At 40.4% G+C, this 17,376-nt stretch overlaps 1 gene segment (V, D, J or C); it reads right to left on the reverse strand.

Moving 5' to 3' along the window:
- Positions 1-11,296: 11,296 nt before the first annotated feature.
- LOC125247302 lies at positions 11,297-12,566 on the reverse strand. The segment is given in 2 exon segments: positions 11,297-11,712; positions 11,805-12,566. Coding segments are annotated over 2 exon segments (375 nt in total).
- Positions 12,567-17,376: the final 4,810 nt, after the last annotated feature.

Genomic DNA, 17,376 nt, shown 5'->3' on the forward strand with positions numbered 1-17,376 from the left:
GAATTGATTGGTTACCAGGTGAGTGGTAGCTGCAATACCCGGATGTTCTGCGCTTGGTGAGGTATGTATCTCTTGAATCACCCGTTGGCGGAGAGAGGTAGGTACATAGGTGAGACTTGCGGGACAGTCAGCTGGCGGTGGTTCGTCTTGGTGTGCCTCTGTGATTTCTGACATAATATCCCACTGAATGGGTGCAAGAATGAGACTGGTAGGTATGATGGGTTGGAAGGTGGTGTAATACTGGCCTCGAATTGACATGAGAGACATCAGCTTTGGTGTTCGGTAGGTAACTGTGAAGTGGAACCGGGTAAAGAATAGTGCCCACCTGGCCTGACGATGATTGAGACGTTTGGCTGATCTCAGATATTCTAGGTTGGGGTGGTCAGTCAAGACGGTGAATGGATGTTTGCTCCCCTCTAACCAATGCCGCCATTGCTCCATAGCTGCCTTCATGGCCAACAGCTCGCGATCCCCAACATCATAATTCTGTTCCGGAGGTGTGAGTTTGCGTGAATAAAAAGCACAGGGAAATAACTTGGGAGGACTGCTGTGTCTCTGAGATAGCACTGCTCCGATTCCAGTGCTGGAGGTGTCAACTTCAACAATGAACTCACGTTCTGGATCTGGGTGGTGCAGAATAGGAGCGGTGGTGAAGAGCTCCTTCAATTTCTGGAAAGCTTCAGTGGATGTGTGAGACCAAACCAGCCTGGTACTTGCCTTTCATAACATGGAGGTGATACTGCCGCTATGATACTGAAATTACGGATGAACTGTCTATAGAAGTTAGCAAAACCCAGAAAATGTTGTAATTCCTTCACTGTGGTAGGTAGTGGCCAACTCAGAATTGCCTGGACCTTGTCGTCATCCATAGCGACCCCCTCAGCGCTAATAATGTATCCAAGGAAAGACATGGTTGTCTGATGAAACTCGCACTTCTCTAATTTTGCATAGAGCTGATGGTCAATGAGTCTCTGGAGAACTGATCGAACCTGCTGGATGTACTCTTGGTAGGTATCTGAGTAGATGAGAATATCGTCTATGTAAACAATCACCCATTTATTCAGCATGTCACGGAAGACATCATTGATGAAGGCTTGAAACACGGAGGGACTATTGACCAGCCCGAAGGGCATAACCCGATATTCATAGTGCCCAGTGGTGGTAGAGAAGGCGGTCTTCCACTCGTCTCCCTCCCTTATACGGATGAGATTATAGGCGCTGCGGAGATCGAGCTTAGTGAAGAAGCGAGCAGTGCGCAGTTGCTCCAGGGCAGCGGGTACCAGTGGCAGAGGGTAGCGGAACTTTACAGTGATGTTGTTAAGCCTTCGGTAATCTATGCAGGGTCTCAAACCTCCATCTTTTTTCTTCACGAAGAAGAAACCTGCCGAAGCGGGTGATGTAGATGACTGGATGAAGCCCTTGGCCAATTCCTCCTCTATGTATTTTTTCATTACCTCTGACTCTGGCTGTGAAAGTGGGAATATGCGCCCCCTGGGGGGCGTCGATAGCACAGTCACTGCTACGGTGAGGAGGGAGTTGAGCGGCACAGGTTTTACTGAAAGCCTCCACAAGATCTTGGTATTCGGGAGGCAGCTGATCACAGGGTGAGGTGGCTTCGTGAGGTACAGAGCGCTTTGGAGACTTGATACAGGTTTGATGACAATAATCTGACCAGTGAGTGATTTGATTGTCTGCCCAGGAAATCTGAGGATTGTGCTGTCTGAGCCAGGGTGAACCAAGGATGAGAGGGTGTTGTGGAGATTTGATGAGGAAGAAGCGAATTGACTCCGTATGTAAAGATCCAATCTGAAGTGAGACGTCATCAGTGGTGTAACGAACCCGTCCAGTCCCCAGGGGGCGCCCATCTAGCGCCGCCACTGACAACAAAGAATTGCAGGGGATTAGCGGAATGCTGTGAGAGCGTGCAAAGCTCAAATCCATAAAGTTGCCTGCGGCCCCGGAATCTATCATGGCTTGGGTTGATATTACATGTTCCTGGTGTATTAACTCTGCCGCAATCACTATATTGGGTGAAGTGAAAGTTGAACTCACCGCAGTGGCGCCTCGACTGGTAGGTCGCGTGGGACAGGAAGCTTGCATATGACCAGGCTGACCGCAGTACAAACACAGGCGCTGCTGCACCCGTCGATCCCTCTCCTCCAGAGACAGGTGAGTGGTCCCAACTTGCATGGGTTCAGCATCACTGAACTGGTGAGGGGTACCCTCACCTCACCTCAGGTGGCGATCGGGGGGAGCCACAGAGACCGTTTCTGTGACAACGAGACACCCGGAATAATCAAATACCTAAATTAATACATCATCAATAATTATGATTATTCCATAATTAGAAATACAATCTAGAAATAATAATAATTGTAATTGGAGTCAGATTAAACAAGCAGCTAAAGTAAAACTGAAACTAAATTTTAAAAATTAAGTGAACTTCACAAGGGCGCTGAAAAGACATACACACATTATACCTTCACCCACGCTGTTGGATTCCGTTTTTGGGCTGAAGGGTGGTTCTTACACTAGATTTGATATAGCCAGCTACTGTAGGCAACTATTTGATAACATCTGTTACTGTTATTTTATTTAGTGTTGGGCAAATCAGTTGTTTGTACAGTTGTTTGTTGTTTGAAATCAGTTGCTTGAGCAAGATAACTAAATAAATAGTTAATTCAGAGATTGGTTATGTAACCAACCCCAGCAACTAGGTGGGCTAAAACATACGTGCCACATACATGATTGTACGTATTAAACTCAGTAAACACCTAAACAAATGAAGGAATTGATAAAAGGGAACTTTGGTTGTTACTGTAACAAACAATGGGGTATTCCAGAAAGCAAGGTTATCTTACCGTCAAATATAGCCTGAACTCTCGATTGATTTACCCAAAAATTACTTCCTCTAGGTATGCTGGTTCCAAAAATGCATCCAGGAGTAAGTTTAGCCAACCCAGAGTGTGTTCATGGGTTACACACAAGACAACAGAGTGAGGAATCAACAAGTCACCATGGAAATCAACGCTAAGGAAAAGTGCATCATACTACTTTCTTCTTCTTTTGTTTAATGCCTATTTACATACTATTTGGTGACTGTGCAATCATTTTTCAATCTTTTCATTTAATAACCACTGTGAATAAGAACTATATTATTTGTTTGATGCTAATTATATAATAAAAAAGAAAGACTGATTAACACTCTGAGGTCTGAGATATCGCCAGCGATACCACCACAGTTTTTTTCTTACCAGTGTGAAATAGACTCAAAATACTCCATCAATGTTGCACATACAATTAAGAGTTATACACCATTTTAATCTGTGGAATATCTTCTTTTATTTGTGTACACTCAGAGTAAAAACAAAATGTTGTGCTTTTTGTAAAATAAAGAAAACTAACATGATGCGTGATCTCTCGTCTCCCTCTGAACGAAGTCCAATCTGATAGTTCTCAGAAAATGAACTGTAACTTAGTGAATACTAATCACAAAAAAATTAGACTTATGTCTAAAAAACATTGAAATGTCAGGTTTTAAATCGTGTAAGTCAAATTGAAAACAAATATTCTCTGTTTATGTAATCTGTATGAAAAGAGAGCCGTGTCAGAAGTCCGTGATTCAGCTCATTATCCGCTAATGCGGCCACACCCACGGAGGAGCGCTATTCAGACGCAAAATCAGTCAATACATGCATACATCATCTCAATCGTGTATTTATTGTCTTGAAAAGTGTTTTGAATAGCCATAGTTAGCGATCTCTGGCCTCTGTTAGTTCGGTTAGTTCCTGGATTGCCTATTCTTCTTTAGCAGGCATTTGTGGACTAAAGGTGCACAGAGCGCCCTCCGGCTGCAAGTATGAATTGAAAACACAGTATCCAGCACTCACAGTGATGACAATAAATCCTGAATAAATATTACTCCTCTGTATAGAAAATTGACAAACATATGAGAATCCATCAATATTTCTCCAAATGTGCATGCTTTTAAGCTAAAAGCATATACGAAATGCCACAGAGGTAACATAATTGTTCAGACACTTTGCATCACAGAAATACATTATATTTTAAAGTATATAATAGAATACCATTATTTTAAATTGTAATAATATTTCACAGTATTGCTGTTTTTTCTGTATGTTTGATTTACACCATGATGAGCTTTGAGACATGATCACAGAGGGTTTTTTCACAGTCTACCTGACTGAAAGAGCTCATTATTTATGCAGGTCATTAGAGCTCTTTATGCGATTCTTTTGTCTTCTCAGGTGAGAATCACCCATTATTCATGATGATTCACGCCTCCACGCATACTGTGTTTCTTGACCAAAGATGTTTTAGAAAATTTAAATCTCTCTATTGTTTTATATGAAGGAGTAGGAAGGATAATTTTTACATAATTTTGAAGCAAAAACTCTAGTCTACAATCTCCAATACCCAGAAGTCTTATGAACACATATATAATATTATTTTTTGGCCTTATTTCAGTGACTTAAGTTTTTTGTTTTTTCAATAACCACGCATAAACGTTATTCCTTCAAAAACACAAACATGTACATACATGTTCCTCACTTATTATGGTAGCCTAGTTTGTGCTGAATACAGTGTAATGACACTTATTCCATTAATATGTTTATGAACAACTGAAAAAAGCACAAATGTCAGGGCATGTCAAAACTTCTCCAGGCCCCAAATCAGCCTCAGACTCCAGAGGGTTAAACTAAATAACAGTCTGTGCTTGCAAAGATAACATGACTTTATGAGTTTATTTTTGTGTGTGTGGCACAAAGCACGAATGGGACAGAGCAAAGGTAGGGCTAGGTCTGCCTCCTCCGAAGGCAGCACTTGCAGGTTCACCACCTGATCCCTGAAAGGCATGGTGGGAACCTTGGGCACATATCCGGGCCGGGGTTTCAGGATAATGTGAGAGTTATCTGGCCCAAATTCCAAGCATTATTCATTGATGCTTGTAGGTCCCCTACCCTCTTGATGGAAGTCAGTGCAGTTAAGACAGAATTTTCAGCTCTGCAGACTGCAGCGGTTCGAATGGGGCTCTCTGCAATGCAGTAAGCACCAAAGAAAGATCCCAAGTGGGTATGGGGTTAGGGCGAGGAGGATTTAGTGTCCTCGTGCCCCTCAGGAACCTGGCGATCAGGTTGTGCTTTCCCAGATATTTACCATTTACAGCCTTCACTCCAATCCTTCCTGGAGGAAGGAAAGCACAGCAGTGATGGTGTCTACCACAGCCTGGGGTAGATCACCTAGGACCTCCAAGTCCCATCAAGAGACCACACGTGGAGGTTCCAGAGATCTGGAGAACTGAATCAGGTAGCCGAGTCTGATGGTCCGAATAAGCCAGTGAGACGGGCTGGGGAGCACTAGCCACGCCCCCAGAGACTGTACAAGTGAAACTAGAGGAACCACAGACGTACAAACAGTGGGGCAGCGCAGTGGAGCTCCACGGTTGGACGGGGGCGTGGGAGAAGGCATAGCGTTCTTGAACCAGGTCCTGCTGCCCACTGGCGATAGAAGAGGGGGATGAGTATGGCCAGGCATAGCATGACACAAAGTCATCTGCGCCCTCTTGGACCTAGCGATAGAGGAAACTAATCTTTTTTTTTTTTAAATTTGGGTACCGCTGGCCCTTCGGCAGAACAAAAAGAAAAGAAAACAAAAGATTCTCCTCTGGGGGATGGAGTGGTGTGGTCACCATCTCCCAAAGAGCTATCCACTCCATCTTTGGGTAATGGGGTGCAAGCTTGGCGGAGGCAGCCTGACCTGCGGCAAGCCTTTGCAGCAAGAACGTAAGAGAACTTATAGGCCTTGGATGGGAGACGTGGGTTACCCCTTTAGGTGGCAGTGCTCTTTGGAAAAAATTGCATCGCAACCAGCCCAGGCCACCCCGAGATACCAATCATCGAGATACCTCAAGAGTTCGGGACATGGTGGATGTCTCCACTCAAGCCCAACCCTCTCGGCAGCTCAGGAAAGCCTAGCCATCAGCTCTGGGTCAGGCTCTGGCAACGCTACTCTCCCCGAAGGAGGTAACGCAGCCAAGTCTTCATCCCCAGAGGACTACAGCTCACCCTCCAATGCCACAATCAACATATGATCGTCCGGAGGAGCCCTGAATGAGACAGCTGGCATTCCATAAGAAGGACCAGCACGTTCCACCAGAAGCTCCACAGCTTGCGGTGTGCAAGAGGAGTGGGGGGCCCACAGAGATAGACTCGGAATGTTATGCCCCACAGTGATCCTCAAGTCACCCTGGCTATTCACCAAAGTAGCCCTTTTCTGAAGCCCAGAAGATGATCTAGGGCCATAGGTAAGGGGATGCCACCTCTTTTAAAGTATTGGAGTCTCGACCACAACACAGTGATGGTCATCTTCTGGCAGTGGGTAGATGACTCATCCATGAAAGCAGCCTCAGCATGCTTGACGCCCAGACACGTGAGACAACAATCGTGACTGTCATCCACTGCTAGGAAAAGACTGCATCCAGAAACATATGACTGGAATACATCTTTAGAAAGACACAGCATTACACCTGTGTTTTGCTCTTTTAGGGGAATTAAAGCTCTTTTATGTGCTGAAGCGCACAGGGGAAATTGCCGCTGCGCAACTAGCAAGGAATAGTGCAGCCTGCTGTGTGCTTAAAAGCTCTTTTAAGGCTGTATTAAACAGCAGGAAATATGCTCTGGAAGATTACGACCACCGCTGCAGCACCGGAAGTAGAGTCTTCTTCCTGGAGAGCACTCGCAGACACTCGTATAACACTCTTGTAGTGATAAACAGAGCAGAACAGTTGAACCGCTCGGCTCCAAAGCGAAAAGCTGAATGTATGTTGCTTCTACCTTTATACCCGTGCTGCGGGGCGCAGCATGCCATGCAAATCAGGGCTCTCAGGCGAGGTCCCAATTTGTCGGTACGTTCCGACATGACATCTGAAAGGGAACTGTCATTAAAGTTTTAAGCTTAAGTCTTAAGTTTGGTCTTATTTTAAAGAAATGGCAGATTATTGTTGAAGTAAAAAGTATTTAAAAAAGTGAAACAAATAAAACAAACAAAAAGTAATAGATGTATGCTGATGATGTTTATCCACCTTATTTATAGCGTAAGAGAGCACAGCCATTTGTAAATTGAATTTGTAGTTTTTCATTCACTTCCAGTTATTTTCAGCTGTTCAAAACAGTTTGCTTGTTATGCTGCTTGATATTGCAAACTGGTATTTATTACCTTTTTTTTTTTTTTATGTATTGTAGTAATTAAACACATTGGTTTGTAGAGCAAAGTTTTACCATTTACTGAACTTTATTATTATTATTATTATTATTCTTTAGTTATTTACCTATAGGTGCTAATGAATCAGCAGTCTCACACTTTCACATAAAATAGCTTACTTCTGTGTTACAAAATAACGTGGAAACTGGGGTGAAAAGTTTTCCTAGACTAATGTAGTTATTGAGGTCTCTTTTTTTTCCACTTATATGAATTAGGGTGATGAGGCCCTGGTTTCAGATGTTGGGAAATGAAATGTCTGAGAATAACCAGATTAAAAATAGTGGTCTGTGTACTTAATCATCTCATTTATATTATTACATTCAAACACAGTGTCATGGGTTGTTCCAATGAAGATGAAGATGAACACAAAAATCAAACAAGGTTTATTTACAGTTTTTCTCCATTGGTTTGGCTCATTTCTTGAAACAGAAATTACATTCTCAAAACAACATGGACAAACCTCCAAACCAATTGGCAATTGTTCACAACAGAACTGATTTTCTCATTCATTTCATCAAATTGCAAATGTCTAAGTACATGTCTCAATGTCTCAGTACATCTTTGCAAATGATTAAGTACAGGTAGCCTACATTTAGCACAATTTCCAAGTGAATAGATTTTGTTGATCGAAACTGATTGTTGATTCTCAGTCTAATGGTTGTTCGCTCCAAAACGTGTCATCGTCATTTCATTGTGTAAGTCATCACATGCACAATAGTCTGTTCAATTGTCAATATGTATAAATAGCATATGTGAATCCTTGGAACATTTGATGAATTTATTACAGCAACTGACAGTCAGGTGAAACTAGAACTTGACTAACATGTAAGTCAGTTACTAGTTGTCCATCATTATAACATTTTTTACAATTAAGCAGTGGTTCCCAAACTTTTTTGGCTTCAGTACCCACTTTACCTGATTTGTGTATCCAGGTAATCCAGGTATGAAAGTATTTGATTTATCTGACTTTATCTGACTTCAACATTTTGCCTAAAAACTGCAGCTTACTGTATGATGCAATTATCATTATAACAAAAATGGTCAAAGAGCTGCAATTAGTGCCTCCCATGTAAATCTATCTAATACTGTGGGTTTTACTGTAATATTTCAGTAAGTCTAGTCATTGATGATTTTCCCCCTCCCTTTTCTGCCAAATACCCCCTGTAGTACCTCTGCATAGAGGTACATGTACCCCAGGTTTGAACCACTGGAGTAGTGGCCAGTAGTATATTGAACTTGTGGAGAATTGTCTGTAATGTAGTGTATGACTCTTCTGTATGACTGATTTGATGTTTTCTTTTTTTACACTATTGTAGAGAATAATGGCATTGGAAGGAAACAAGCGACCAGTGAAGAACTGTTAGTTGTGAAACTCCAGCTTTATTTACAGCACTGTAGGCTGCATATAATATTCAGTGTTTTTTGTTTGTGTGTTTATATAACAGTAAATTATGCTGTATACATTTTCTTTTTACTCTGATGTACTTTATGTGTGTGAATGATAATGGTTACAATTTCCTTGGCAGTATATATGAGTGCAATATGTGATGTCAAACCTTGGAGGTTACTCTTACCCTAAAATCCTATTTTTTTTTTTTTTTTTTTTTTTTTTTTTTTCTTTCAGTTTTATACACAATTGTATTCTGTTAGCTAGACAAAAAACAGTACAGTAACCATTGTCAATGAAGGACTGGGCTAAGACTGAAAGGTGGACATGAGGGATATTTCACTGGTCCTCTGCCATAGTGACAAAACATCTAAACATTTTGACTTGCAGTGCTTACACAATGCCAAAGGGATGAAGCATTTTGGGGGCACTGACTGTTTAAATGAGAAGTAAATTTAGTTTTGACACATAAGTGAACTCTTTTGGGAGAGGTATGAGCTTTTGCAGGTGAACCATTGTGTTGTGCCGAACCATCCACGTTATTTTGGCAAAAGCACCAAGAGTGTTGAGAATGTCCATCTGTTTCAAGAAATGAGTCAAAGCAATTGAGAAGGATCTTTGCCATTTCCGTGGCACTGACTCTATATATGGGAAAGTAATTTAGTTTTGAAGCATGAGTGAACAGTTTTGGGAGAGATATAAGCTTTTGCAAGTGAGCTATAGTGTTATGCTGAACTGTAAGACTGTTTTGCCAAATGATCTTAGAGTTTTGAGAGTGTAATTTCTGTTTCAAGAAATGTGCCAAACCAATGGAGAAAAACTGTAAAAGGACTCAAAGACGATCCAAAAGTGTAACAATGTGACTAAACACAAGCAATACCAGACAACTGAAGAGTGCAAAGGCAGCAACATAAATACATGGTAAACAAGGGAACTAATAATGAACACCTGTGATGATTAAATGAATTACCATGACAACTAAAATGTGGTGGGAAAACTGAATAAAGGAAGACATGTGACTATAGCCGAGTTCAGACTGCACGATTTTCAAAGTAGTCGGGTCACTGTTCTTTTCACACTGCATGACTATCTTGGCCAGCATTCAGTCGCTGCTGTGTTCACACTGCATGATGGATCGGCGACAGAAGGTTTCACACTGCATGACTTTACAATAGGAAGAATCGCGACAACTCTGTCTGGCACGCAAACTACCTTTCACAACCAAACATACGCGAGATGTGACAAGGAAACAACATGATATCACGTGAGACTGGGATTATTATTAAAAATGGGGGAAGGAGGATCCCACAGCAGTCGTGGGGTGGAGAGCCGAAGCTCAGCAGGAGGATCGCAAGTCTATGGCAACTGACCAAGGGGGAGCTGACGGGACGAGGGAGCCTGGTACAGCTTCATGGTTGAGAGTCTCTGGTGGAGCCGAGGTAGTAGGAGACAGGGTGAAGCCAACAGGTAGACAGGCCGAGGTGGTACGAGAGGATCAGTGGGCGGAGGCTCACAGGATCCACTTGATCTGGCGATGCTGGTGAGTGCAGACACTGAGACTTCACCGTACTGTCAGGTAACACAGGGGAAGATGATGGAGTTGCAGGAGGACAGCTGAGGCAGGGCTGGAGGACTGGCAGTGCTAAATGGCAGATGTGAGAGAGGAAGGTTGGCGTCACAGGCTTCGTGCTAGCAGCAGGTGGAAGCTCTCTGTCTACAGGCAGCTCAGGCGTCATTGTCTCCATGGTGATGAGTGTTGGTGGGCTGTGCTCTGGGTCAGCTTGCGAGACATCCATGGGGTGTGGCTGGACGAGGCTACTGGAATCCTCCGCTTCACCCACTGTGAACGCGGATCCATTCGTCCACAGTGCAAAGTTGATGTAGCTCACTAGGGTACAGCAGGGATCACCGCGGGGCATGACAAAGCAGAGAAATTCGTCCAGACCACACCGAAATCCCTCCATTAGACAGACATCATCATAGGTGGCTTGATGGCAGATGTTAAGGAATTCATCCACATACAGCTCCAAGTCTCTGCCGCTCTGAAAAACAAAAACTGTTCCTCCATCCAAAAATAGTTTGACCCTCATTGGGGCAACATTAATAGAAGCAATGTTCCTTGCTTTTCTTTTCATTTTTTGCTCTGGTATTCTGTCATACGTAACAGTGTGACTAAACACAAGCAATACCAGACAAATGAAGAGTGCAAAGGCAGCAACTTAAATACATGGTAAACAAGGGAACTAATCATGAACACCTGTGATGATTAAATTAATTACCATGACAACTAAAACGTGGCAGGAAAACTGAACAAAGGAAGACATGTGACTAATGAAAAACTGAATGTACATGAAAACTAAAACAAACTGAACATAACTGTGACACAGAGACATGAGCAGTATTTCTGACTCATTGATGATCAAATGCTTATGTAGATCCTCATTTCAAGTCACTTTGAGGAAAAAAAGAGTCTTCTGAATAAATAAGTAAAGTTTGAAGTCTGTTAATTTTGCAAAAAATAAATAATTAGTAATAATAATAATATAAAATAAAATAAAAAATACAACTGTTTAAGTTAGAGTTTTTTTATTATAAACCCCTTCCATCACGGATCAGTGTTGTGTGTGATTGTGTTGTATGAGCAGCTGCAGTATCTCTCAGCTGTATCAGTGCATCACTGTGACGTCTGACTGACCGAGGTTTTTGTACTACTCTTTATCACTGTGTGAACACATATTGACTGTTTGGATAGTGCAAACTCTGACAGTAATAATCTCCTGTATCTTCAGTCTGGACTCCACTGATGGTCAGAGTGAAATCACTGCCAGATCCACTGCCACTGAATCTAGATGGAGTTCCAGGATAATGGCTTGTAGCTGCATATATGAGGAGTTTAGGAGCTTCTCCAGGTTTCTGTAAGTACCAGGCTAAATAAACACCATTATGCACTGCACTGCTGGTTTTACAGTTTATTCTGACTTCTTGTCCTGGTTGAGCTGCTGTTATTGATGGAATCTGAGTTATAGCGTATTGTCCTCTACACTCTGAAAGAAAAAAAAAAAAAAAGAAAATTATATATATTTGACTTTTTAAAAAAAAGAATATATAATCATTGTCAAAACTGTATAACACAAACCTTGAATAAACAGTGAAAGTGTCCAGATGAAGAAGGTGATTGTGTTCATTGTTGTTCTTTTGTCTTGTGTGATGATGAAGATTGTGTTCTGTTCTGCTCTCAGTCATGAAGTGTTAAACTCACAGCACTATAAACACTCTCAGAGCACTGAAGCATGTGTGACAATGCAAACAAGTGGGCAGGATTTACAACAGCGTGTGCTGCTAACTAATGTACACTGCATATAGAAGAAGAACCTCTTTAAGAAATGTGTTGAATTATTTAAATGAAAAAAAAAAAAACCCACCAATTTATTGGATGATCACTCAGATTTCAATGAAGGAGGAAAGCAAAAACAAAGCATAGCCAGCTATGCAGCATTTTGTTCCCTATTCAGGCACTGCTTCAGTAGCTAACTCCATAGGAACCCTATAGAGCCATACCATGATAAAAGTGGCTGCTATTTAGATCAGTCTCAGCACAGACTAACATAGAGATATGAATGACTACTACTCCTTTGTTGTAGGAAGGTCCATTCCTTCTGGGTATTCACTGTCATCTCCTTGGTTTTATTCTTGCTGATCTTCAAGCTTACTTGTTATGCATAGATACTGAGACAAAATACTGTCTGTTGTGGAATCCTCTGTGTTTGGAGTATAAGCCATTGTCCCTGTGGATGCTGTCAAAAGCCTTGATGTCCACACAGTTGATGTAAATCCATCTTTGCCACTCTATGCATTGCTCGATGATATTTTGCAAGGTGAATATTTTGTCAACATATCCTCGTCCTTCCCTGAATCTTCCCTGAATCTTCCCTGAGTCTTCCCTGAAGTCTTAACATTTCAGCTAGTGAGATGATGTATTTTAAGAAATGTCTGGGCAAGAAATCATGCAATTACATAATCAGAATATGCCTGATGCATGTTAACATGCATAGTGGGATTGGCTAGTCGAGTGTGATGCTTCACTTGATTATTGGTAATGCACTCTTCAAAAAGTTGGACATTTACAAAAATTTTCAATAATGACTCTGAAGCTGGTAGATCTTCTCATGGAAAACAAGCGTAGCATTACATGTAGCTCTGGCAGGTCACATATCAGTCAAGCTCGCATCAGCTGACTCTCAGCTGATCCACGTCTACCTATAGGAATATGAGGCCTATCACAGAATCCATATAAGGTCATCATTAATATCAGCAGCTTATCGCATTGCTCAGGAGCTAATTAAACAGCGAATTCAGCAGGCAAAACTGCATGATCTCACTAGGAATTGTACAATTGGGAATTAGTTCTCAACGGATTTCACCTCAGATTAATTTAAGTTTGTAAACTTGAACACGCAAATTCACCGCATTGATCGTAAGATGCTTGATTTTTAAGTGACTTGAGTTAGCGTTGCTTCTTGCATCGCTGCATTATTGACATGGACTCGCTGAAGCTATACAAATGTGACTGCCTCAAAAACAATGTTCAGATGAGATCTGCACCCCCCCGCATGAAGCAGGATATCAAGAAAGAGATCAAACATCCACGTCACAACTGGTTATATTTCACTCTCCATTCATCTCTGATTATCTTCACGTAGCTAAGCTAAATTCCTTTTTATGCTCATATGCTCAAAAACTATCAGGTTATTGGCAACATGCTTGTTGCTTAACACTCTGAGGTCTGAGGGTATCGCCGGCGATACCACCGCGGTTTTTTTCTTACCAGTGTGAAAGAGACTCAAAATACTCCGTTAATGTTGCACATACAATTAAGAGTTATACACCATTTTAATCTGTGGAATAGCTTCTTTTATTTGTGTACACTCAGAGTAAAAACAAAATGTTGTGCTTTTTGTAAAATAAAGAAAACTAACATGATGCATGATCTCTCGTCTCCCTCTGAAGGAAGTCCAATCTGATAGTTCTCAGAAAACTGTAACTTAGTGAATACTAATCACAAAAAAATTAGACTTATGTCTAAAAAAACGTTGAAATGTCAGGTTTTAAATCGTGTAAGTCAAATCGAAAACAAACATTCTGTGTTTATGTAATCTGTATGAAAATAGAGCCATCTCAGAAATCCGTGATTCAGCTCATTATCCGCTAATGCGGCCACGCCCACGGAGCCAGCGCTATTCAGACGCAAATTCAGAGTCAATACATGCATTCATCGTCTCAATCGTGTATTTATTGTCTTGAAAAGTGTTTTGAATAGCCATAGTTAGCGATCTCTGGCCTCTGTTAGTTCAGTTATTTCCTGCATTGCCTATTCTTCTTTAGCATTGGCATTTGTGGACTAAAAGTGCACAGAGCGCCCTCCGGCTGCAAGTATGAATTGTAAACACAGTATCCAGCGTTCACAGTGACGACAATAAATAATGAATAAATACTCTGTATAGAAAAATTGACATAAACATGAGAATCCATCAATATTTCTCCAAATGTGCATGCTTTTAAGCTAAAAGCCTATATGAAATGCCATAGAGGTAACATAATTGTTCAGACACTTTGCATCACAGAAATACATTATATTTTAAAGAATATAATGGAATACCATTATTTTAAATTGTAATAATATTTCACAGTATTGCTGTTTTTTCTGTATGTTTGATATACACCACATGATCACAGAGGGTTTTTCACAGCCTATCTGACTGAAAGGCCTCATTAATATGCAAGTCATTTCAGGTCATTATTATGTGATTCTTTTGTCTTCTCAGGTGAGAATCACCCATTATTCATGATGATTCACGCCTCCACGCATACTGTGTTTCTTGACCAAAGATGTTTTAGAAAATTTAAATCTCTCTATTGTTTTATATGAACAAGCAGGCAGCATAATTTTACCTCATTTTGAAGCAAAAACTCTAGTCTACAACCTCAAATACCCAGAAGTCTTGTGAACAAAGATTTGATATATATATATATTGGCTTTATTTCAGTGACTTAAGTTTTTTTGTTTTTTCAATAACCATGCATAAACGTTATTCCTTCAAAAACACAAACATGTACATACATGTTCCTCACATATTATTGTAGCCTAGTTTGTGCTGAATACAGTGTAATGACACTTTTTCCATTAATATGTTTATGAACAACTGAAAAAAGCACAAATGTCAGGGCATGTCAAAACTTCTCCAGGGTCCCAAAAATCCTCAGTCCCCTGAGGGTTAAGGCTATCCCTGCTGTTTAGGCTTATCTAGTTGTTTTTATTTAATTGTTTGTACTAGGCTAATGCGATCATATTGGCTATGTGAATTACTTATTTGTTGTCATTGGCAACATGCTTGTCACTGCAACATGCTGTGCTTCAACCCACCATTAGGATTTTATTAACAATTCTGTTTTCAAGTGACAAGTTTTGTGCGCTATCCCTTTTGCACCATATATCTATGGAAATATGGAGCAAAAGCACAGCTCACTTTTGCTCCACAAAACTTGTCACTTGAAAGTGAAAAACAGTGTTTGAGACTTGTCGCAGCAGATTCAAGCAGTTGTATTTATGTAGTTGTGTTTGTGCTAGAAAAATATCCTAGAAAAAAGACATTTTTGAGAAAAAATTCTACAAGTGTGCAACTCTCATTTGATGAATTCACATACTGATTTGCGGATGAGCAAAATTTGTCTGTGACTTCACACTTTTTGATGCAGGTGTGTGAATGCATTTTGCACCATATTCACTGCGTCAACTGTAGTAAAAATGTGAGCGTATGAGTTTCTTAATTTGTGTTTTGTAGAATAGGATTTGTGCACCTGCAATGAAGAATTTAAGAAGGTGTAACATGTTGTGTTGTGTTTGTGGGAAAAGTAAATCTACAAGTTTGCAACTCTTAAAACAGTAATGTGACTTCAGTGGTTTAACCTCAATTTTATGAAGTGATGTGAGTGCTTTGTTTGTGCAAAAAAAAAAAAAAAAAACAACAACATAATTTACCACTTTATTCATAAAATCTCCCAAGTGTGTGTGTTGTGTTGATGTGAGAGCGGACGCTGCGTGAATGCACGTTGGGGTTTAAAGCACAGTTGCAATGTCCCGACATGCACTTAAGGCCCTATTCACATCTGGTATTAAAATGCGTTTTGGTTGATCAGATCACAAGTGGACGATGCTAAATACAGGTGTACATGTGTTCTAAAATGTATTGAGCTTCCAGGGGGTAGTCGAAACCGCATTTGGCCGTATTGCTTTGTTTTTCCATCATCTCTAGTTGCGTTCATAAGTAAACTGCATGAGATTATCTTGTCCAGAAGATCTGAAAAAGTACATACATTTACCTGCCCATGTAAAAAATCAGGACAGAAGTGGTTGAATGTGGACAAAATAGACTAAACACCAGGTGTAAATGGTGTAAACCTCATCTACTTGTGATCTGATCGACCAAAATGCATCTTAATACCAGGTGTAAACAGGGCCTAACCTACTTGTAAATGCTGTTCACATACGTGATCACATAAACAACCACTCAAATAGCTTTGTTTTAGTTTATTTTTATTATTATTATTATTATTATTATTAAAGAAATTATTGCTGTCATCAAATTTTTTAATAAGGTCCTGGGCAAAATATGTGATGCAGATACTAAAAATGTACTGTATGTATTAAATTCAATTTCAAAGTTTTTTTTTTTTTTTTTTTTTTTTTTTACATAATTGTTTTTCTAAGGCTGTCAATATTAACACATTAACATATGCAATTAATTCAAAATCCTTAACATGAGTTATTAACAGAAATAATAAAACTTTAACAGAAATAAATTACTGAAGCATGTGAAATTGCGTCATTAACATAATTTACATCACGCAGTTAGACGATTTTGGGAGTTATATGCAAATGTTTCTCGGCTGGATAAAGCAAACTAGCATCTCGATAGTGCAGTTTTGATGTGTGAGATTGGTAAAGATGATTGTGGTGACATACAGCATGCATAAGTGTATCTAATTATCACTTCATTCCAACCAGCAATCAGCAATCAACATGTCTACCCAATCAGCATGAGTGGAGACCTATGTGTATATACACACACAGTCGATTCACCTATGTTCCTCGACAGTTTTCAGCATCCCTCCACCACCCCGTCTCCTCACACACCTGGTTACTTTCCTAACCAGAAATAGAAATACTTTAATAGAGGTACTTTGGGTTCGGGCCAAAATACAGAGATCAGAGCCTTCTCCTCGGACAGCACGCCAAATACGTATATCTGATTATTTGTAAGTGTGAACTCATGAAGTGTCTCACATCAGCAACCGAGTGAACGCACAACAAGTAAAAAAGGCTGTGATTATTTTTTTATGCGCATCTTGTCAATGAAGTATGGCTCCAAATGCTAATCCTGAAAGCACTGTGAGTTTGAGTCGCTTATATTGTACATTTGAGTAAGCATCACACGTCAAACATCTTTTCAGACATGAGAAGCATTTATTAACGTCTTGTCCAACAAAAGACAACATTTAATAACATGTTTTTACTTCAAACTCACTTCATAACGACAGTTGAGCGTACTTCTGTGAGATGATGTGGCTTCTTACACAGAATAAGGCAGTCGTGTGTTTATTAGTCATGTACAGCTACAGCGATAATATGATGCCCATAGGGATTTCCTGGA

This window comes from Megalobrama amblycephala, linkage group LG15 (genome assembly GCF_018812025.1).
Source record: "Megalobrama amblycephala isolate DHTTF-2021 linkage group LG15, ASM1881202v1, whole genome shotgun sequence".
Lineage (NCBI taxonomy): Eukaryota > Metazoa > Chordata > Actinopteri > Cypriniformes > Xenocyprididae > Megalobrama > Megalobrama amblycephala.